The sequence below is a fragment of the Bison bison genome, unplaced genomic scaffold (genome assembly GCF_000754665.1).
Source record: "Bison bison bison isolate TAMUID 2011002044 unplaced genomic scaffold, Bison_UMD1.0 scf7180017864158, whole genome shotgun sequence".
Taxonomy (NCBI): Eukaryota; Metazoa; Chordata; class Mammalia; order Artiodactyla; family Bovidae; genus Bison; species Bison bison.
This window is the reverse complement of record NW_011494730.1, coordinates 3,428,982-3,453,656: the sequence shown is the minus strand read 5'-3', so window position 1 is coordinate 3,453,656 and position 24,675 is coordinate 3,428,982. Positions and strand designations below refer to the sequence as shown.

General features: G+C 42.4%; 1 protein-coding gene across 1 annotated transcript in view; it reads right to left on the bottom strand.

Annotated features, from left to right (window-relative positions):
- Window positions 1-24,675, bottom strand: part of CSMD2 (CUB and Sushi multiple domains 2) — a 655,591-nt gene that overhangs the window by 69,847 nt on the left and 561,069 nt on the right. Inside the window, exons 44-48 of the mRNA XM_010841252.1 lie at window positions 22,079-22,256; window positions 20,907-21,052; window positions 9,470-9,550; window positions 8,856-8,969; window positions 96-284 (exon numbers count right to left, since the gene is read on the bottom strand). Coding sequence (XP_010839554.1) covers window positions 96-284; window positions 8,856-8,969; window positions 9,470-9,550; window positions 20,907-21,052; window positions 22,079-22,256 — 708 coding nt within the window. The remainder of the gene's footprint in view (window positions 1-95; window positions 285-8,855; window positions 8,970-9,469; window positions 9,551-20,906; window positions 21,053-22,078; window positions 22,257-24,675) is intronic.

The window sequence follows — 24,675 nt, the reverse complement described above, 5'->3', positions numbered from 1 at the left end:
ATCTGGAAAGTCCTAACTGGGAGGCTGTGTCATAGATTCCTAGGGTTTAAGCCAGTCGGTACCGTCTGCAGCGGGGAACGATTTAATTTACTTACCATCAAAGATCTCAAACTCATCATACTGCTTCTCACTGAGAAAGTACTCCACTGTGATGGAGATGTTATAGTCGGGCTCCACTCTCACCAGCCAAGAGCAGATCTGGAACTGGGGATAGCTGCCAGGGTAGCTCTGACTCAGGATCACACCTGTGGAATCCGTCAGAAGCTCATTCGTTGGGCAGTGCACTTGGAGAAAGAAAGAGAAATACCAGGTATGTGGGATGGAGGTGGAACGAATGCCAACACAATGGCTCGTCCCTGGGGTAGAGGACAACCACTGGAAAGCCAGCCGGCATTTGAGCACATCAAGCAAAATTCCGACACCCCTCCTTATACTGCTCCGTGGTGTGAGTTGGTCTCTGATTCTGTGTCAGTGCCACTGCATTGCTGAGACTCAGGCTTGGCCAGTTGGCTGGAATCACTTGTTAACTCACATGTGGGGATAATACATACATACAGACAACAATAAGGCATCCTCAAACCCAAGAGTTAACTGGATTTGATTTGTACAGAGTACAGGGCGGAGGTAAGCACATGGGATTTTGAGTCTAGTCAAGGCTATAGTTGTTCCAATAGTCATGTATGGATGTGAGAGTTGGACTATAAAGAAAGCTGAGCACTGAATAATTGATGCTTTTGAACTGTAGTGTTGGAGAAGACTCTTGAGAGTCCCTTAGACAGCAAGGGGATCCAATCAGTCCATCCTGAAGGAAATCAGTCCTGAATATTCATTGGAAGGACTGATGTGAAGCTGACGCTTCAATACTTTGGTCACCTGATGCAAAGAGCTGACTCATTTGAAAAGACTCTGATGCTGGGAAAGATTGAAGGCGGGAGGAGAAGGGGACGACAGAGGATGAGATGCCTGGATGGCATCAACGACTCAATGGACATGAGTTTGAGTAAACTCCGGGAATTGGTGATGGACAGGGAGGCCTGGCATCCTGCAGTCAATGGGGTCGCAAAGAGTCGGACACGACTGAGCGACTGAACTGAACACCTGGATTTAGAGTCCATCTCTGTCACTTACTGCCTATGTGATCTTGAACAAATTACTGCCTTTCTGTGCAAATGCTTCTCCATTGCCAACCCAGAAAGATAACTTGTACCTTACAGTGCTGTTGTATTACACCAAATGTCATATATACACATATATATGTTATGTTATGTAATTATATATTAAGATTATATATGATATGATATTATACATTATATGATACTGTGTTATTTAATTATATATTAAAATTATATTATATATACTATATATTATAGTATTAAACTAAATAATCTATGTAAAGCATGAAACATATAGCCTCCATAAATTGTAGCAATGATGACTATGATTATACCAGGAACAGAAGGAAACAGCCTAGCATGTGGGATCCAGTTTCCTGACCAGGGATGGAACCTGGGCCCCTTCACTGGGAGTGTGGAGTCTTAGACACTGGACCACCAGGGAAGTCCTATGAAGTTCTTTTTAAATTCAGATTCTTAGAGAAATAATTTACATACAATAAAATGCACAGATTTTAGGTACAATTTGCATTTAGGCAGATGTATACACCTGTGTAACCACTACCACAATCAGAATACAGATTATTTCCATTGCCCCGGAAAGTTCTCTCATGTCCCTTTGCAAACAGTATGATCTGCCCCAATGCTCCAGGGAATCAGTGGTGCTATTTCTATAAACACAGAGGAGTTTTGCTTGTAGCAGAGCTTCATGCGAATAGAATCACATATGTATTATTTTTTGGTCCGGTTTCTTTTGCTAAATGTCGTTTTTGTAGGAGTCGACTGATGCTGATCTATGTATCACCATTTCCTTTGTTTTTATTGCTCTCTAGCAATCATGGGACAATTTGCTTATTGATTCTACTGAGGAACATTGGGGTTGTTTCCATTTTTGGATTATTACAAAATTAATATAAAAGTCTTATTATGGATATGGGTTTTTACTTCTCTTCAGTAAATAACTAGGAGTAGAATTGCTGGGTGATGGGGTAGATGCATTTATCTTCAGAAGAAACTTCTATCAGTTTTCTAAAGTGACATAAACTATTATACAGAGTGAAGTAAGCCAGAAGGAAAAACATAAATACAGTATACTAACGCATATATATGGAATTTAGAAAGATGGTAACGATAACCCTGTATACGAGACAGCAAAAGAGACACTGATGTATAGAACAGTCTTATGGACTCTGTGGGAGAGGGAGAGGGTGGGAAGATTTGGGAGAATGGCATTGAAACATGTGAAATGTCATGTATGAAACGAGATGCCAGTCCAGGCTCAGTGCACGATGCTGGATGCTTGGGGCTGGTGCGCTGGGACGGCCCAGGGGGATGGTATGGGGAGGGGGGAGGGAGGAGGGTTCAGGATGGGGAGCATGTGTATACCTGAAATTTAAAAATGTTAAAAATTATTAAAAAAAATAAATAAATATGAAAATATAAAACTTGAACAACAAAAAAAATAATAAAAACAAAAACAAACAAACAAACAAAAAATAAAGTGACCATAAAGATTTTATATTTCAACCAGCAACATATGAAAATTCTAACTGCTCCACATTTTTTCTAACCCTCATACTGTTAGTCTTAAATTTAAGCTATTCTAGTGGGTGCACAGTAATATTTCATTATGGTTTAATTTGCATTTTCCTTGTGACTAATGATGTTGAGCATCTTTTCATATATTTACTGGCCGTTCATTATCTTCTTTTACAAAGTGTCTGTTCAAGTCTCTTGCATATATTTTCATTGGATTGTCTTATTACTCAGTTGTAAAAGTTCCTTATGTAGTCTACATTCAAGGCCTTTTTAAAAATATGCATACTCTGAATATCTTCTCTTATTCTGCAGTTTGTCTTTATTTTTTACATTCATTCCTCTTGGCTTTTCCTTCATGTGTTTTTAATTTGCTTTATCATCTGCATATATACTTATATATCTCTTTTAATGAAATTAGCCTATTTGTCATTTTGAAATATCTCTATTTTTAGTAATACTTCTTGCTTGCAGTATTATTTGAAATTTCTTTATGTTTCTTATGTTTACCATTTTTATGACATATCTTTTTCTCTTCTTTCATATTTCATATCTATCTGGTATTTATATTTAAAGTGCAACTTTTGTAGCAAATAAATAATTACTCTTTAAAGCCTCTAAACTTTTGCATGGTGTTTTGCAACAAAAACTCATCAATATAACCGTATTATACAAATAATATGTTAATTGCTTATTCTTGGTCATTGACAGAGATGTTGAAGTCTACCACCATAATTGTGAATTTGTCTCTTTCTCCCTGTAATTCTATGAATTTTTCCCTTATATATTTCAATACTATTGTTAGGTACCGAGACATTTATGACTCTTACATATTCTTGATAAATTGTGTTATCAGCATGAAATATTCCTCTTTATTCCCTTTAATGCTTTCTGCCTTAAATTCTATTTTGTCTAAGATTCGTTTTGCTACACCAGATTTTAGAGGTCAGTACTTGCTATCTATTTTTTTTTAAATATTTTGTTTCAGATCAGGGATGAATGATACCCTAGAGAGGAAAATGAAGATATTCAATTCTAAGTTCATGGAAAGCCTATAACTAGACTTTGAAATTTTTACCAATCTAAAAATCTCTGATCTCTAATTAGCAGTTTGATTCAATTGTATTTATCATGGTTGCACATATATTTGCACTTAGTTTTGCTATCTTATTTTTTGCAATTTTTGTTAACCATGATTTTTAAAAAATTTCTCCTTTAATGTTTCCTATTGGATTAACCATAGGGCTTCCCAGGTGGCTCAGTGGTAAAGAATCTGCCTACCAATGCAGGAGCCACAGGAGTCACAGGTTCGATACCTGGGTCAGGAAGGTTCCCTGGAGGAGGAAATGGCAACCCACTCTGGTATTTGCCTGGGATAATCCCATGGACAGAGGAGCCTGGGTGGCCATAGCCCACAGGGTTGCAAAAAGTTGGACGTGACTGAATGACTGAGATGCAAGCATTGTATTAATCAAATTTTCTTTACTCTCATTATTTTCGATTATGGATTTAGAATGTATGCATACTGTGGCACACATAATTTAAGAAAACTATGTATAAGTTTAAACATTGTATTTAAATGTATATATTTTTAATAATGTACATGGTTAATCAATATTTATGATTTTCCTCAGCAAGAAAGGGTCCTTAACTCATTTTTTCTTTCTTCTAAATAAGTTCTCCAGTGTAATTTATTTGTCCAGTTGTCTTCTGATTTTTTATTTTCTACAGTCTACATAAACATATCTACTACTGTATTTTACTGATTTCTTGTTATTGCTGTTCAGTCGCTCAGTCGTGTCTGACTCTTTGTGACTGCATGACCTGCAGCAAGCAGTCCGTGCAGAAACACTGATATCTTAGCTTATTGTTAGTTTTTATATCCAAATCATTCTACCTGTATTCATTTTCTTGCTGAACACCAAAAGAAAAAAATGTATAAATTGGACATCATCAAAATTAAAAACTTCTGTGCTTCAAGAACCCCATCAAGAAAGTGAAAAAACAATCCACAAAATGGGAAATAATTTTTGAAAATCACACATCTGATTCAGGACTTGCATTTAGAATATATAGATAAATCCTACCACTCAATAATTAAACAGATAGTTGTTAAATGTGGTAGATATTTCTGGGGTTTACCAATATCACATTTTCTTTTATTCCCTGAGCATATAAAAAACTTCACTTTCCATCCATGTGCCTATTTCTGGCCAATGAGATGTGAGTAGAACCATGAGTGTCACTTTGGGGTTGAGGAAGTGAAAAGCCCTTATGCGAATGTCCATTTCTGTCTTCCTTTGCTGCAACGGAGGTTGGAAGAGCGGGCCTAGTTTTCAGACAGCAGCACAAGAGTCAAGCAGCCTGGATCATGGAGTTAGCAGCTCTATAGAGTTATTTGGATTTCAGAAAATTTTTTGAAGAAGGTATAAACTTTTGTTGTGTTAAACCACTGAGATGTGGGGATTGCTTGTTATTGAGTAATGTACTGAAGTGTATCCTTTAATTATGCTTTTAGTAGGGTAGTAACTACTTAGTCCTTGTGTATCTGAAGATTTCATTAATTCATTCTTACTCTTAACTGATAATTTAGCTGGGTTTATAATTTCAGTTTACAATTATAATTTCCTGCTGCATTTTATCTTTTGGTAGGTATTATTTTTGATTCAATAGTGCTATGAGTCTGATTTAGCTTTTATCCATGAAAAGATAAATATATATTTAAATATAATGCTTTCTCTTTATCCTTGATATTCTATAATTATACTGAAGATTTTTTAGGTTTGAATTTCACCAAATTTTCTATGTTGCCATAGCAAGCCTTCAAGATAACAGAAAAATGTCTGATCCTTGTCAGAGAAGACTAGGACTTCATTGGAAAGGCATTATCTGAGGCAGAAAAGAGAAGAATAAGCCAAAAGATAAAAGAAAGTTATACAATGAAGTGGTTATGAATGGAAAATGATCTCTATTAAGGGACTGGAAGATAATATAGTTAAGATGGCAGTGAGACCCAGACTGGCCCATGGATTCAACTCAGTCTCTGTAAAAATCTCAGTTCATTTCTTTGTAGATATTGACAAGTTGATTCTAAAATTCAGGAAATTCAACAGACTCAGAATATCCAAAATAATCTTGAAAACGAAGAACAAAGTTGGAGAACTCACACTTTTTGATTTCAAAACGTATGACCAAGCTACAGTAATCAAGATGGTGGAGTACTTGCATAATGATAGATTCAAGAGAATAGAACTGAGGATCAGGAAATAAACCTTTCAATTTACTTTTCTGTGTCCCTGGGGCTAGCCTGGCATGGTGGATCAACTATACTCCAATAAAAATTGTCTTAAAACCCCAATTCATAGTCAATTGATTTTGACAGGGTGCCAAGACAATTAAATGGGGCAAGAACAGTCTTTCCAGCAAGTGACGCCAGGACAATTAGATATCTATACACAAAATCATGAAGTTGGACTCCTACCTCACACTATATATAAAAATGAACTCAAAACAGATAAAGTCCTAAATGTTAGAGCTAAAACTATAAACTCTCAGAGGAAAACATAGACGTAAATCTTGTTGACCTTGGATTAGGCAATAGTCTTAGATATGACACAAAAAGTACAAGCACCAAAAGAAAAAATACATAAATTGGACACCATCAAAATTAAAAACCTCTGTGCTTCTAAGAACACCATCAAGAAAGTAAAAAGACAACCCACAAAATGGGAAATTTTTTTTAAAAAATCACACATCTGATAAAGGACTTGTATCTAGAATATATATAAAAACTCCTACAACTCAATAATCAAACAGATAAATAACAATCAAAGATGGGCAAAGGATCCGAATAGACTTTTCTTTGTGCAAATGAACAATAAGCACATGAAAAAATGCTGGAAATCTTAGCCATCGGAATATGCAAATCAAAACAATAATGAGGTACCCACTACACTCACTAGGATGGCTGTAATTAAAAAGACAGATAATAACTGAGAGGACATGGAAAGATTGAAACTCTCATACACTGCTGGTGGGAATGGAAGATGGTTCAGCCACTATGGAGGATACTCTGGCAGTTCCTTAAAAGCTTAAACATAGAGTTACCTATTACCATATGACTCAGCAATTCCACTCCTAGATACATACCTAGGAGAAACGAAAACATATGTTTCACATAACTTGTACATGAATGCTCATAGCAGCATTATTCATAATAGCTACAAGTGGAAACAACTCAAATACCCATCATCAATGAGTGTATAAACAAAATGTGGTATGTGTACAATGGAATGTGTGCATGCTAAGTCACTTCAGTCGTGTCTGACTCTGCGACCCTATGGATTGTAGCCCACCAAGCTCCTCTGTCCATGGGATTTTCCAGACAAGAATACTACAGTGGGTTGTCATGCCCTCCTCCAGGGGATCTTCCCAACCCAAGGACTGAACCTGTGGCTCCTGCATTGCAGGCAGATTCTTTACCACTGAGTCATGGAGGAAGTCCACAATGGAATATTACTGGGCAAAAAAAAAAAAGCAATGAAGTGCTGATACATGCTACAACATGAATGAACTTTTAAAACATTATACTACATGAAAGAAGGCAGTCACAAATGACCACACATTGTAGGAGTCCATTTATATTAACCCAGAATAGGCAAATTCAGAGACAGAAACTGGTTTGGTGATTGCCTAGACCTGAGGGGGCTGGAAAGAAATGGGAACTGACTGTTAACTGACTGCAAGACTTCTTTTGGGGGGGGGGTGATTAAAATGTTCTAAAATGGATTGTGACAATGGTGGCAAAACCCTGAAGGTGCTAAAAACCATTGATGCATACACTTAAAGTGGATGGGCTGCATGCATATGAATTATACCCTGATAAAGCTGTTGTTACAAAAAGAGACGATGAAGGGTCATACTTTGGGAAGCCAGCATGACACCAAGCCCCAGAGGAAAGCATGAGGCTGAGAATGGGGAGTAAAGCAGGAAGACTGGAGCCACGTAGACATAGAAACAGAGCCAGAGATGATGAGAAACTAGGGCTGGAGCTAATCAACGATGAAGACTAAAGTTCACTGTAACTGGGGGCTGGTCATCTGGTATGTGGATGGGTCAGCTCAATTGAAATAGATCCTGAATTTCTCAGTATATCAGCAGCCTGACTCTGGGGCTTGTGGTCCCTCTCTTCCTCGCTAACAATCCATATTACAGATTCTCCCTACTCTTGTTTTCTTAGAGATGGAGGAGAAGCTGACCTGCTTCTCCATAGGCTACTAAATATCTGTTGGTGGCAACAGCACTAGAAGCAGTAGCAGAACTAGAAACTCTAATAAGAGGCCACACCAAACAGTGACTACGGGCCAGGCGTAGTTCCAAAGTGCTTTACACTGCTGACTCATGTAATTCCTCATAACAAGGCCATGACATTAGTAGTATCATTATCCTTATTTTGGAGAAGGAAATGGCAACCCACTCCAGTATTCTTGCCTGGAGAATCCCATGGACGGAGGAGCCTGGTGGGCTACAGTCCACGGGGTCGCAAAGAGTCGGACACGACTGAGCGAATAGTCTTATCCTTATTTTACCAATTAGGCACAGGACAGTTAGGTATCTTGCCCCAGGTCAGATGCCTCGTGAGTGGAAGGTATTGTTTTGGGGTGTTAGCTGGGGTAACTTGGTGAAGCGCATCCACCTTCAGTCGTCACTCCACTGGAATAAAGACAACTGCGGTCTCTTGGTTGCCTAGCTCAGCACGCAGGGTTTTGGACACACCTGTACTCCAGTAAGGCAAGGTTGGTGTGTGAGCCTCAACTCCCACCAGAGGTCCCATGACCTCCTTCCATTTCCAGGGAGTGTCAGTTAGAAAAAAGGAAGGAATTTCCCTGATTAAGATTCTGCACTTCCAATGTAGGGGGTGTGGGTTCAATCCCTTGTCAGGGAACTAAGATCCCACCTACCTTCCAACAAGGCCAAGATTTTTTTTTTTTTTTAAATCAAAAAGGACAGAAATAAATGAGGCCTCTATGGCCAATTCAAAGCCCTGGATCTAGAAGCAGGGCAAAGAACCTACCTAGAACACTCACTCACTCATTCCAACATTTGCCAAGTGACCTCTTACTTCATGGGCAGGGGCTGGGAATACAGAGAAAGGAAAACAGGGGCTCTGTTTTGGAGAAACTCTAAAGCATGGTTCACTGCAATTACCTTCACATATTGGGGGCGGCCCTTCAAACTGCAGGTAAGTTCCAAGTTTGCAGGTCAGGATTTCATTCCCCACTAAGGTAAATCCAGGGAGGCACCGGTAGCGTACGATGTCACCTGTCAAGGAGAGACCAATATGGGGATTTCCTGGAGAAGACTGGGCAGGGCTGACTGGCACCCCTTAGTACCACTTGAACCCACTTCCTGGCAAGATGATCAGTGACGGGGTGTGTTCTGTTGAGTGAACAATTAGCTCATCTCCAATCGAATGACACAGATGACCACAGCTCCCCTCTCGCAGCTCAGCTGTGTTGAGCCTAAGAATGGTCCACGATCCAGGAACTTTTTATAGTGTCCTGTATGGACTTATTTCAAAAGACATCCTGACTTGAATCATGGAAGAAAATCTCTTTTCTAGCTCCTCTGGCTATGCATGGCTAAAATAAAGAGTGACTGTATTTTGAGTGAACCTCAGTTGACAGAATATCAACCCGTTTGCGTTGAGTCTATTGTTTCTCTTCATGGACAGGAGAGAGAGCTGAGCCCCACTGGCCAGAACTGCCCCCCACTCCGTCCCTCCTCCCCAGCCCAGTCCTTGCTGGCGTGGGAGATGTTACCTATGTTGAATTCTTCATTCTCTGTGACAACTTCAGCGTTGGGGAGGATGGTGGGAGGAGGGCATTTGGTGAGTGGATAAGCTGAAAAGACAAGAGCAGACAAGTTGATGTAAGAGCATCACTCTGGGGACACGTGGTCATTCACTAGTTCAGCGCCTCATGTTTTCACTCCTCATCTATCCACCCAGCAGATGTTAACGAGTATTTATCTGCACACAGGAGAAAGTCAGCCAAGTACTATCTTGCTTATCTGCTGCCATCTTTTTGTTGGTTTGTTTGCTTTTGATGCAAAAACCAGGAACCAAATATCAAGACTAATGATAAAGGAGAGAGGATATAAGAAGCTGGTGACAGGGCCCAGTGCTGAAGAGAGGGGAGAGAAGCTACTGTATGTCAGTATATTGTAGATCTGTATAGTCAAAGCTACAGTCTTTCCAGTAGTCATGTACGGATGTGAGAGTTGAACCATAAAGAAGGCTGAGTGCCGAAGAATTAATGCTTTTGAATTGTGATGCTGGAGAAGACTCTTGAGAGTCCCTTGGACTGCAAGGAGATTAAACCAGTCAATCCTAAAGGAAATCAACCCTGAAGATTCACTGGAAGGACTGATGCCGAAGCTCCAATACTTTGGCCACCTGATGAAGAGCTGACTTATTGAAAAGGACCCTGATGCTGGGAAAAACTGAGAACAAGAGAAGAAGTGGGTGGCAGAGGATGTGGTTAGCCAGTGTTACCAACTCAATGGACATGAACCTGAGCAAACTCCGGGAGATAATGAAGGACAGGGAAGCCTGGCATGCTGCAGTCCATGGGGTCCCAAAGAGCTGGACACGACTTAGCGACGGAACAACAACATCTGTATCTCAGGCACTTTCATGCTTTGTCACCTTGAATTTTCACAATAGCAGATTCCCCTGTGAGGTGTTCTCACTTTACTTATGAGCAAGTTGAGATTGAGAAAGGTTCAGTTACTTCTCTAGGGTCACACAGGAAGTAAGTGGCACAGGCAGGGTTTGAATCCAGGTCTGGCTGCTCTCATATCCCATGTTCTTTCCACTAGTCACCATCTAAATGCTCTGTGTGGTCTAGGTGAGGGCCAGCACGATTGCTAATTTCTCTTTTGACCTTGGGCCAAGTGCTGTGGCTTCAGTGGATTTTCTAAACCGACAAGCATCTCCCTCTGGGCAGAGACTGGCCTACGTGTGGAGGGTATCACTGAGGCCAAGTTCAATGTGGGCTCGTAACTAGGCTGCCTTTCATTACCTGGCACATGGTTGAGCACTGGGTGTTAGTCAGCTGCTGTTGCCACCACTGTTGTTGTTATTATCTCCGAAGTCACTTCAACTCTTGCTGTTTCGAAAAATAGTACTCTCTTTTTTTTTGAAATTTACCGCTGGCAACACTTGCGTGCTCAGTCACTCAGCTGTGTTCGACTCTTTGCGACCCCATGGACTGTATAGCCCATCAGGCTCTTCTGTCTCCGGGATTTATACTGCACCATAAACATTAAAGGCACAGAGGAAACTTTTCAGCTCGAGATTGAAACCCTATGCAGAAATACGGACTAAATATGAAAGATAGGGCAAGAAAGTGCTGGGGACAGTGCTAGGTGGTGGGGTACCCTTCACGGTGAACATCACTCTAGGATGACGTCACTTAGAGCCCGAGGCACGTGAAACACGAGTTCCAGATGCTCACGGGGCCTTCTGACATTCAATTCACCAATGCAGAAGTAAGCAGACAGTCCTTGCCTCACAGAACTTAGAGCCAGCAGAGGAAACAGTCACCAATTTTTGGTGGTCCCAGTGCAGGGAACACGGGTTCGATCCCTGGTCTGGGAAGATTCCACGTGCTTCGGAGCAACTGTTGCTGCTGCTGCTAAGTCACTTCAGTCGTGTCTGACTCTGTGCGACCCCATAGACAGCAGCCCACCAGGCTCCCCCGTCCCTGGGATTCTCCAGGCAAGAACACTGGAGTGGGTTGCCATTTCCTTCTTCAATGCATGAAAGTGAAACGTGAAAGTGAAGTCGCTCAGTCGTGCCCGACTCTTAGCGACCCCATAGACTGCAGCCCACCAGGCTCCTCCGTCCATGGGATTTTCCAGGCAAGAGTACTAGAGTGGGGTGCTATTGCCTTCTCCGTGACAACTAGTTAGGCAATATTAATGGACTATTTGCATATTTATTTTTAACTCTCTGTTCATGTCCTTCGCTTCTATTTTTCCTACAAATTTGAAAAACTCTATGTATATTCAGGTTGGTCTTTGCCTATTAAGTATATTTCCCAATTTATCATTTGCTCCTGATTTGTTTATGGCACTCTTCTGGTGTGTACAAGCATTCAATTTTTATTTAGCCAGTTCTCAATGTTTTCCTTTGTAGAATTTTTTAAAAATTGATACCTTATATTCTCAGCCTCATGCTTACCTTTAAAACATACCTTCTAAAACTTTCTAAGACACATTTCACTTTCCCAGGAAAAAAAAAATCATTAAAAGAAATCTCTGCCTAAGCACAGCCTGGGTATTTTATAGTTTGTGGTTATAGTTTGATAGACGATCAATTTCCCATTACATTTTAAAAATTAATTTTTTAAAATTAAAAATTTCTGCTCAATGCAGAAAGCTGGTGGAATACTTAAAAACAATAAAACAATAATTTTCCAAGTCCCACTACCTGGGTATAACTATTGCTAGCATTTTAGTGTATGACTTTGGATCTCTTACAGACAACTCTCCTCTCCCCACAAACACACACTGGATCAGCCGTGTTATGACTACAGAACTCAAGGGCAGGGGTGCATTCAAAACTTCTCTGTTTCCTTTTGTCTGCATCCCCTTATTCCCCTGGGGAGTGAAGCACTGAACGGCTTAGTCTCCAGTACGTGTTAACATGCTAATAGGTGGGCAGAGCCCTCAGCTCCAGCAGTAGACACTATGGGTCATTCACTGCACATTGAATTCTTTCCCCTTGACTCTCTTGCTACATTCCTCCTTGGGCTGAACTGGCCTTACCTCTGATACTTCTTGGGGTTTCCCAGGTGGCTCAGTGGTAAAGAATCAGCTTGCCAGTGCAGGAGACCCAAGAGACTTGGGTTTGATCCCTGGGTTGGGAAGACCCTGCGGAGTAGGAAGTGGCAACCCACTCCAGTATTCTTGCCTGGAAAATTCCATGGACAGAGAAGCCTGCTGGACTACATACAGTCCATGGGGTCACAAAGAGCTGGACACGACTGAGCAACTGAGCATGCACACTGAAGCTTTTAAAGCCAAATTAGCTTAGGGAGAAACGTAGTTCATATGGTTCAGTTCAGTTTACCTGATGACTCTGGGCTCTGCACTTGGATTTGGGGTCCAAGCCCAGCTGATATTAAAATGCCTTCCCTTGCCATTGTTCCTTGTATATATCTCTTTCTCAAGAAACTCACAAAGATGCGGTGGCTATGATCCATGTTAGGGATCCATAATCATTGCATCCTTTGGCTATATCATCATCTGAAAGTGTTAGGAAAGTGTCAGTTGTTCAGTCGTGTCTGATTTTTTGCAACCCCATGAACTGTAGTCCGCCAGGCTCTTCTGTCCATGGCATTCTCCAGGCAAGAATACTGGAGTGGGTTGCCATTCCCTTCTCCAGGGGATCTTCCTGACCCAGGAATCAAAACGCAGGTCTCCTGCATTGCAGGCAGATTCTTTACCACCCGAGCCACCAGGGAAGCCCACCATCATCTGAGCCTTCCCCCCGCCCCAAAAATCATATGCTTTTTAAAAATCAAACAATAGAAAGTAAACATTTCCCTTAATCAGTGATTGTATTCCACATGAATGACTTTTAATGGCTGTATTTTCCTCCATTTGCATGTATGTGTCAATCTGTACACCCAATCTCCTATTATTTCACATTTGGATTGTTTCTAATTTACCTGTTACAAATAGCACTTCAAGGAATATCTTTATATACAATTCTCAGAACTAGGATTGGTGGGTCCTAGATAATTGTTAATTAGGAACCCTGGGTGTAAGTAACACAAATCAGCTGAGGGTAGAAGAAGCTTCTCAAGAGAAAAGTGAACCCAAGGGTGGCTTTGTACCCAGACTTCATAAAGGCAGAGGACAAGCAACTGTAGGGCCACCAGGAATCCAGGAAACTTTCCTATGTGTCTGTCTCAGTGGTTCTTCTGTACGTAGGACTTCTCTATTTCTCAGTCTCTATGGACGATAGAAGACAGGCAATCCACTGCACTTGGATTTATACCTTCCCTCTTCAGGAGACAAGTCCAGGAAGAAAGAGAATCTCTCAGGTTCAATCTCGAGTTTCCGAGAGAGAGCATCTGATTTATCTCTGCTGGAATCAGGGCAGGTGCCCATCTTTAGTTTCAGTTCCTGTTCCTGGGGTTGGGGACGCATGTGGAGGGGAGTCATGATGTACAAATACAGCCGACAGATGCCCACGTGAGTGGGGAAGTTAAGGAGAGCATTATGAGCTGTGTAGATACCTGAAAATGTCTTGACTGTGGCTAATCACATTGTGTTCATCTTTTGGTATGTATTCTCAGACTTCTCACCACTAAGTGGGCCACTCTCTGCAACCTTCACAATAGGATTATCATTTTTAAAGGATCATTACAGATTATTCTTTACTATGAAAGAATCCATTTTCTCTATTGAATGCTTTTGCTTTGAATCCTTTTCTTTGATTGTTATTGTTGTGGTTATAAAATACATCACCACCCAGCTTTTATTTTAAAGCTGTCACATTGTCTTAGTTTATTCCTGGTACAGAAAACCCTATTATAAAGTCTAGTTATAGTATATTTAGCCTAATATAAGAGTCTTTGTGTTTTTAATAGGGAGTTGGGCTTTAATAAATTTGTATTTGTCATAATAGTTGAACTTGTTTTACTTGTGCTTATTCTGTGTTTTCTATAGCTTTGTTTCTACACAGCTGCCTTTGTTTTCTTCTTTTTATCTGTGAATTATGCTTTGCTTCATTTTTTTTCTTTTAGCAATTTGGAAGTACTGTAGTTGAGTTTTAATTTATTGATGGCTAAAATATATACTTGGAATCCTTCTTTTTCTAATTATAAAATCAATAATTGAATAATATCTATTGATTTCTCTACCATGGAAGATGAAGACATTTAATTGTTCCTCTCTCTTCTAAAAATATCTGGGCATTTGTTAATATGAAATGATTACTTTTAAACTTCTAAGAATGAATTGTATTTGGATTGTTTTGAATCTATATTTTCAATTATTATTAGAGCTAAATCTGTGATTAGTCAATTCATCCCATTTTATCTTTTCTTTTATACAGTTTCTCTATAGAGTTATTTATAGTTATCTCTATATTGAGTTATTTGTTCATCCTTTGTTGGGTAGCTACTTCCTCGAGTTAACAATTCAAACTGAGACTTTGGTTGACACTCATTTTAAGCTCTTCGATATCTCATTTTAAGTTCTTGGATATCTGCAAATGACTATCTCTTGCTGCATATGTGAAGCTCCCAACAATTTTTTTTTTCTTGAACAAGTCTAAAAATCCCTCCTTCATTTTCTGGAATCGAAAATTTCTGGAATTTTCACGTAATCTGAGAATTGTTGATTTTGGCTTCTTGTAGTTCGTTTTCTCAGCCTGGGTTCCAGTAGCTTTCTTCTGCCCTTCACCCTTATAAATTGGAAAACTTGCCAGGCTGGTTTTGATTTCTCCTGGTATACAGTGAACTCTTTATCCTATATGCACAGATTTTCCCTTAATCTCAGAAGAGTTTTATTTTATTATTTCTATTCTATCCATCAGGTTCTTCTCCTCAGAAATACTTCTTATCAGTATGTTGGTTCTTTGGCCACTGGGTCTCTTTATTTACCATCTTCTCCTTTATCATTTTCAAGTCCTCGTCCTTTTTTCTCTTCATACGGAGCTTTTCCAGTTTGGCCTCCACATCTCTGAATTGTTTTTCTATAGCGTCAATTCTGCTCTTTGCTGGTTCATATGCCAATTTAAAGTGTGCAATTGCATTTCTTTAAAACTTTTGTTTTTTATAGCTGGCTCCCCTCATAAATAAAACTTTTAATTTGTAACAATCACAAAGGTGTAGGAGAAGTTGGAATTATAGTAACAAAACTGTCTCCACGAACCAATTGAAAGTTGAGTTACCAACATGATATCCCACAACCACAGAATATTTCAGTGTGTAGTTCCTATAAATAAGCACATTCTCCCACACAATCACAATATAAGCACCAAAGGAGGAAATTAACACTGATACATTGCCATCTAATCCTTACATTCCATTCAATTTCTACCACTTGTCTCAATAAAGTCCTTAATAGCTAACACATCCAGTTCAGAAACATGCATTGCATTTTGTTGTCGTATTTCTTAGTCTCCTTTAGACCATAACAGTTCTAAAGTATTGCTTTGACCTTCCTTGACTTTTACACGTTTGAAAATGACACACCAGCTACCTTCTAGTATGTAACCTGTATCACATTACCCTCAGTTTAGGTCGGATTCCTCATGATTAGATTCAGGTCGTGCATCTTTACAAGGAAGCGATGCCGGGTTCTTCTCATTGTCTCCTAACAGGTGGGGTATGATTTCCCCTTCTATTAATCTTTCAGCCAGATGACTCTTATTTGGAGTCCACATTACCTAGACTATTACGCTAGAAGTAGATGTTTTCTAAAATTTGCTTCTATTTCCCAAGCTGTGTGTTTCTAAGGGTATTTTTCTCTGCAATTCAAATCCTATTTTGTCACTTTTGAAAATACAGTAGCATATTGTCATAAGTCTCCTTAAGGTACTTTTCTTCTTTTTGGTTCTTCTATGAAAAGAAATTTATGTAGGGCTAAGGTTTGCCTATAAAAAGGCAAACATTATTTCCCCTACTCCATTCCCAATTTCTACTCTTTGCAAGTCTGGCTCCTTCCTTTTCTTTAGTTCTTGTCGCAAATACCACCTCTTAAGACATGCTTCCCTCAATTATTCTATATGAAGTAGATTCTCTATGCTTTTGTTTGCTATCTTATCTGTTTCTTTCATAGCATGTATTACAAATCACAAAGATTTTGTCTAAACGTGTTTGTTCCCTCTCTTCTTGGGGAAAGAAAACTGTATGTGGAACAGACATTTCAGAGAGCAGGAAGCATGCACAGTCAGCAATGATAAGAAAGAACGCTTACCCTCGTCATCAACAGAAAAGTGAAATGCTATTCACCAGGTAGGCAAAAATTTAAAGTCCAGGAAAACCCAGTGTCTGCAAGAATGTAGTGCTATAGCAGCTCTATCTCCATGACGAGGAAGAGTGGGAGCTGTTAAAACTACTTTGTGAGATTGATTTGGCCTTAGCTAGTAAAACTGAGTCGGAGAAGGCAATGGCATCCCACTCCAGTACTCTTGCCTGGAAAATCCCATAGACGGAGGAGCCTGGTAGGCTGAAGTCCATGGGGTCACTAAGAGTCGGACACGACTGAGCGACTTCACTTTCACTTTTCACTTTCATGCATTGGAGAAGGAAATGGCAACCCACTCCAGTGTTCTTGCCTGGAGAATCCCAGGGGCGGGGGAGCCTGGTGGGCTGCCGTCTATGGGGTCGCACAGAGTCGGACACGACTGAAGCGACTTAGCAGCAGCAGCAGCAGTAAAACTGAGTATGTGAATACTTACAACCTCTCAATTCCACACAGGCATGTACCCCAGAGAAATTCTTGTTCATGAGAAGGAATGTGCAACAATGCTCATATTGTTTGAAATAAAGTAATTTAAATGCCTATTAAGAGTAGACTAGATAAACCACTATTTTCACACAATGAGATACTAGACAGCATTGAAAAGTTAAACTAATCTAGTCACATGCATCAGCATGAATTTCTAAAGCTTAATTTTGAATGAAAAAAGCAGGTCACAGAAGAACACTTACTGAACCGTTCTACTTACATAACAGAAAAACCATGCTAAATGAAACAATATGTATTTTTGGAGACATACACCTATGGAGTAAAATCATAATGAAAAGCAATGAAAGATTAGCAGAAAATTTAGCAAAATTCATAACCCTGATTAACTCTGGGGGGTTGGGCAGGGGGCATATTGGAGGTGGTGCACGGGGCTTCAAGAGCACTGGTGGTCTTTTTTGCAGGCTCAGCTCTGGGTGTTCATCTTATTTTTCTTCTTTAAATACACACATGTATGTTACACACTTTTTACAAATTGCTAATATTCTACAATTTATCAAAAACCCAATGAGTGGGTGGAAGGTGCCTTCTTGTTCACTCGGCCTCTTACAAACAGTATCTCCCACCCGAACCTGCTGGCCTGCGTTGATCCTCTCACCCAGGCCCTTGCCTGCTCCTCTGGCCCGTGAGGCCTTGGTCTGAGCTGGCACTGGAGGGTCTCATGTCTCATCTGAGAGCATCAGGGGCACAGTGGCCAGGACACACAGAGGAGCAAGAGATGTCCTGGGCAGACTTACTTAGGAGAACTCGGGAACAAGGACAGCCCAGGGCAGTGCTGGGCCTCCTTCACCTATGCCTGGACCAGGTGGGGTTAAGACACAAGAGCAGGGATAAGAAACCTGGCTTTAGGAGGAGGTGACTTCATACAGATCCTTGTACTCTCCAAATACAATAATAATGATGATCATGACAATGATGATGATGATTATTAAAACTGCCACTTGTTGAGTAACTTTGCTTTAGTTACACAAATTTTATTTCTTAATTGAATTTTTTGAGATCATTGTAGATTCACATGCAATTGTAAGAAATAATACAAAGAGATCTCATGTATTGTTTACCCAGTGATTCCTAATAGAAAACATCTCGCAAAACTATGGTATAATATCACAGCTGGGGTATTGATCCTGATACCATCGAGATGCAGAACATTTCCATCACTGTAAGGGTCCCTCATGCCGCTCTTTTATAGTAAACACATCTACTTCCTTCCCATCCTGAACCCCTCCTTAGCCATGGCAACGATGAATCTGTCCTCTTTTTCTATAATTTTTCAAATTTCAAAAGTGTTGTCCAAAATTATATATGGCTCAAGAATCATAGAATGATGTTGCTGTTCAGTTGCCAAGTTGTGCTGCGACCCCATGGACTGCAGCACGCCAGGCTTCTCTGTCCTTCACCATCTCCTAGAGTTTGCCCAAGTCCATGTCCATTGAACTGTTGATGCCATCCAACTATCTCATCCTCTGTTGCCCTCTTCTCCTTCTGCCTTCAATCTTTCCTAGCATCAGGGTCTTTTCCAATGAGTCAACTATTTGCACCAGAGATCAAATTGTCAACAGTGAATGAAATTTAACAATAAAAAGGCACAAAGTCCTTACATGTAACCATCTCATGAGATGGTTAGATAGCATCACTGACTCAATGGACATGAATTTGTGTAAATTCCAAGAGATAATGAAGGATAGGGAAGCCTGGCATGCTACAGTCCATGGGGTCATAGAATTGGACACAACTTAGTGACTGAACAACAATTATTACATGCGATACCTTGGATTAATCTCCAGAATTATATTGAGTGAAGAAAAGTCTATCCCCAAACATTACACATTATTGAGTATCTTTAATACTTTCTGCCTAGAGCTAAGCATTCCCCTGCATGAGTTCATTTAACTCTGTGAGATTAGGCACTGATATAATTGCCATCTTGTGGGTAATGAAGTTGAGGCTCAGAAAAGTCAAATGACAGCCTCATGGTCACGCAGCTAATATATGGCATAGGTTTGAACCCAAGTCTACGATGCTGGAGTCCACACTCTGTCAGTCTGTGGGCCAGTCCTATAGAGTCAAAATAACAGAGCCTTCAAAACTAGGGTCCTGGGGCTTCCCTGGTGGTCTCGTGGTTAAGAATCCACCTGTCAATGTAGGGGACATGGGCTCAATCTGTGGTCTGGGAAGATCCCACATGCCGAGGAGCAACTGTTCATCACAACTACTGAGTCAGCAATGAAGACTAAGACAAAAACAAAACAAAAACAAAAACCTTAGGTTCTGTTCATCGGGTGAGAGGTGTGCCCAACCAGAGGGGTGTGGGTATGAAGGCAGAGCGAGGGCAGGGTCTCATCACCATGTCACGCTCACCTGGGCCAGCACTCCAGGGAACGGTGACTGGAGCCGCCCGTGCTCTCAACAGTGTTGTTTCAGTCTCTTTCTGCCTCAATATCACTGCCTCTCCTGAGGACTTGGGGCTGAATGCATTCAAATTTCGATAAATACATGTGTGAGGTGTTAGCACCACGTGGTCTCACCCCAACAGCCAGCGCAGAGCTGCAAGGGCTGGGTTCTCCTCCCAGTTCTAGCCGTGTGGTTCTGGGCAAGCCCTCCTGCCTTCCTTGGCCCTCATCTCCTCATTTATAAAGTGGGGGTAATAATAGCTGCCTTACTAACTCACAGGATCCTTAGAGGTCATGAACTCCAAGCCCTTTGTGCTGCAGGTGAAGAAACTGAGCTAGGGAGAGACCTACACAGGTCAGACACTTGGCCTGAGGTGGAGCCAGGAATAAAGTCAAGCCTTCCTGATTTCAGTTCATATAGATGTAACGTTCTGCAAATCATAAACATGGGGGCTTATTTCTTGGCTGGGCACAAGCCCATGGAGAACTTTCTATAAGTTTTCCTAAGCTGTGTCCACTGTAATAAAAATGAGGAAATACCTGGGACCATAATCTTGGACTTTTATGAGAAAATAGGTTGTTGGTAAGGACAGACACACCTTGCATTGTTCATGCTCCTGTTCTTGAATTTTCCCCAAGTTCCTTTGTGCACAGTACTTCCTGTGGGGTCAACAGAGGCTCTAGATACCTTTGGAGTGGGACCATTCTCTAGAATGTGCTGAGGGATGAGGTGGGGCACAGGTAAATGGATAAAACAACCAGGGAGCTGATATGTGAAAGATGAATAAGAAGACTCACCCTGTTGCCTCTGAACTTGAACTTGGCACCAAGGATCAGCCTTGTGGGCTTCTCCACCCTACCAGTGTGGCAGTGAAGGAAAACTCACATTTATGGAGCCCTGTGCTGGGAGCTCTCACATCGCTACAGCTGAATTCTCATAACCCTGAGGACACTGAAGGCTTTCCTGGTGGCTCAGACGGTAAAGAATCTGCCTGCAATGCAGGAGACCTGGATTCAGTCCCTGGGTTGGGAAGATTTCCCTGGGAGAAGGGAATGGCTACCCACTCCAGTATTCTTGCCTGGAGAATACCATGGACAGAGGAGCCTGGCGGGCTACAGTCTATGAAGTAGCAAAGAGTCAGAAACGACTGAGCGACTAACACTTTGTTTCTTCTGAGGACACTGAGATGGAGAAGCTATGTCACTCGTCCCCAAACCCCAAATTGGCAAATGCAGGAGCCAGGAGGCAAGCCCAGCCTGGACTGAAAAGTCTGGCCCTCTCGTCCTTCCTGGACCAGGCTTTCATACTGACCAGAGAAAGCTATGGCGAAGATCCCGCCCATGGCTGACTCGTGGTGGAACTGGAGCAGGACCTGGTTGGATGAGCTGTACATTGTCTTCTTGGCAAAGCTCCGGCTGAAGGCTCCAAGCTGTGGGGCTGTCTTCTGTGGCCCATCCCTGCAAGAGGAAAGAAGATCCTGCATGTCATGCGTCACCATGCCTGCCTGTTCTAACTGGTGCATCAGTGGCCTTCAGTGAGCAAAGAGACACACCCATGTTGCCTTCCTGGGCCCAAGGATTTCTTCCCTGGAATTTTATCTAGTCCCTTCCATCTGATCTCAGCCATTGTCTGGAAACTCAGTGAGAAATCCATTCAGGGCAGTCAGGTGACAGTTATCCAGCTCTGGGAATTTTGAGAACAGAATGCTACTATCTCCTGCTGATTCCCAGAAGCTCTAAACAAAGGAGTTTTAAAAAGATATCTTTGTTCAGAGATTCAGAGGTTTGGAAAAAACTGTCGAGGAAACTGTACTAATCAACTAGTAATTCACATTCTCATTTTAAAATTAACACAAGAAACTCTAACTGTATAACTCAGAGCTGAGCCGTCCAACTTGGTAACCACTAGGCTACACGTGACTATTTACATTTAAATTATTTAGAATTTAATCAATTTAAAAAATCAGCTCCTCAGTCACTCTAGTCACATTCGAGTGCTCGAGGGCCACATGTAGAGAGGGGCTATGATATTGGACCGCACAGATACGGAACGTTTCCATCACTGCAGACAGTTCTGTGGTCAGCATTAGCTCAGCATGAGATGCCAGTGGGACTTCATAAAATTCCACTGCACAGCTCTTCCCTTAGTCTGGGTAGCTTATCCAGTAAATGCAGAATTTTGGTTTGGACTCTGGAAACACTGAGAAAAGTCTGCTCATGGATCCAGATTCCCACACCCATTGGTATTTTGACTGACCCCCAGCAGAATGCCAGGTGGGGAACACACTGCCCCGCTAGTCCTTTCCCATCGAGGAGTCAAAAGGGCTGATGGAAGCTGAGTTCTTAGGCCACTATGCTTGAGACCCAGGAGGCTGACAGCCATTAAAACTATCCAGCCCTTGGTTTTCTGGACTAACAGATGGGTGACCCAGCTGAGAGCCCAGCTCAAGCCCCTTTCCCTGCTGACACGGCAGCTGGCCCTACCAGACGGTGATGAAGTCTCCAGAGGGCTCTGTCTGCAGCAGGCTGAGGTTGAGGCGGACGCCATGACCAATGGGGACGGTGATCAGCCAGATGCAGTCCTGGGAGCTGGAGTAGGGACTGGGGAAGCCCGGGGAGTACACAGTGCCATTGAAGGAGGTGATGTTGCTGCCGCAGGGGACTGCCAGGGAGAGGACACAAACACAGGAGTGCTCAGATCACCTCCCCCGTGAGAATTCAGGTGATTTCCCAAAGCACGAACCGTCCTGCTCCAGGAGGCTGGGTGGGATGGGAAGACAAGGCCGGGCTGAGGATGGCTGGGCCTGGCTTTTCCTGCTGTTCCCAACATGTCACATCCCGAGAGGCCCCCGATCTTCAGCACAGGTGCCTCTGTGGGCCTGTCTCAGCCTCAAACCCTCTTTTCTCTTTCTCATTAAAGAGACCTGTCCAGGAGGAAGAACACACCAAAGCTACCACCTCTCCTTTCCTAGGAATGCTATAGTCAGGGCTTCACTATATTTACTGGGAAGGGGTAGAAAATTATGATGGTATCTTTTTATCTTATTATTCTAGGATTCCGGAGAAGGCAATGGCATCCAACTCCAGTACTCTTGCCTGGAAAATCCCATGGACAGAGGAGCTTGGTAGGCTGCAGTCCATGGGGTCGCGAAGAGTCAGACACGACTGAGCGACTTCACTTTCACTTTTCACTCTCATGCATTGGAGAAGGAAATGGCAACCCACTCCAGTGTTCTTGCCTAGAGAATCCCAGGGATGGAGGAGCTTGATGGGCTGCCGTCTATGGGGTCTCACAGAGTCGGACATGACTGAACTGACTTAGCAGTAACAGTATTCTAAGATTCTTGGATTGGTACTTCGACCTTGACTTAAGAGTTGTGGATTCTTAGGACTTTCCTGGTGGTCCAGTGGTTAAAAATCTGCCCTCCAATGCAGGGAACACGAGTTCGATCCCTGGTGGGGGAATTAAGATCCCACATGCCACGGGGCAACTAAGCCCGCATGCCGTATCTACTGAAGTCTGTGGTCTAGAGCCTGTGCTCCGCAACAGGAGAAGCCACCCAATTAGAAGGGTGAACACACAACTAGAGACTCGTCCCTGCTCACCACAGCTAGAGAAAGCCCGTGCACAGCAACAGAGACCCAGCACAGTCAAAATAAATAACTATTAAAAAAGCAATTGCAGATTTTTATAGCGAGGCTAAGGTTGGATTCGAATCATGGCTCAACCATTAACTTGACTAGATAGCTTCAGATTAGTAGGGTAGTCTCTCTATCTTCACCTATAAAACAGGACTAAGACCCCCTCCTCCTAGGATAGTGGTTGATCATCAGATGAACTCATGCATATAAGATGCTCAGCCAGTGTGAGCTCACAGAGAGGGCATCTGCTACACAGACATGCCCCTCTCCCCATCTTCCTATCTCCCCACAGCAACAACCACTCTTACACTCAGTCTGATCTAGGCTTTAGGCTGGGCTTCCCTGGTGTCTCAGATGGTAAAGACTCTGCCTGCAATGTGGGAGACCTGGGCTCGATCCCTGGGTTGGGAAGATCCCCTGGAGGAGGGCATGGCAACCCATTCCAGTACTCTTGCCTGGAGAATCCCCATGGACAGAGGAGCCTGGTGGGCTGAAGTCCACAGGGTTGCAAAGAGTTGGACAGGACTGAGTGACTAAGCACACACACAAGCACTTAAAGAGTCCTGGAATTCTCCATGCTATTTGGACTTGGTCACTGTGGAGGAAAATGAGAGATTCTGGGCAAAATCCCCCTGGTCCAGAACAATGAGCGTATTGGCTGGTATGGGTCATCAATCAGACTCGTGGATGGGGGCAGACTGACCTGAGAAGAAAGCATCCCAACACCTCCAAGCAAAGGCCAGGGCTCTGGGCTCCAGCGAATGTGAGCACATCCTGAAAGTGGTGCGCATGGGCACGCCATCCCTCCTCCATGGACCAAACCACCACTCGCTGCCAGATGCAGCCAGGGGGAGCAAAGGACAACAAGGATGCCACCGCATGTGATTCTGATCTGTGGCATCACAATCTCCTGGGACACGGTTGAGTGTACCAGTGTCTCCTGCCTAGGGTGGAGCGTGCTGTCAACATGGAGTGTCGAGGGAACATTTGCAGGGGAGCCCCTTATCTGGTCCTGGGGAGGGGGAGGAAGTCCTGGCAGAATTCACTTTTAGACTCAGACCTGAGGGAGGACAAGGGCTATATAGGTAAGGCAGGAGAGAAGAGCAACGTTCTACGAGGAGGGACCAGCATGTGCTCAGAACCAGGGGCAAGAGGGGCAAAAATGGAAAGCATTTCAGCTGAGCTGGAGCGAACTGTGAGAGTGGAGAACACGGGGAGGTCAGCGGGGTCCAGGTCCTGAGGCATAGTGTGCGCTAGCTCCAGGGGGCTGGACAGTTACCCCAAGGGAGGTGGGAACAGCTTGCTAGCTTCTCAGCAGGGCCGTGTCTAGAGTACAGTAAGTCCCCTACATATGGATGAGTTCCATTCAGAGAGGGCATTTGTAAGTCCAATTTGTTCGTAAGTCCAACAAAGTTAGCCTAGGTACCCAACTAACACAA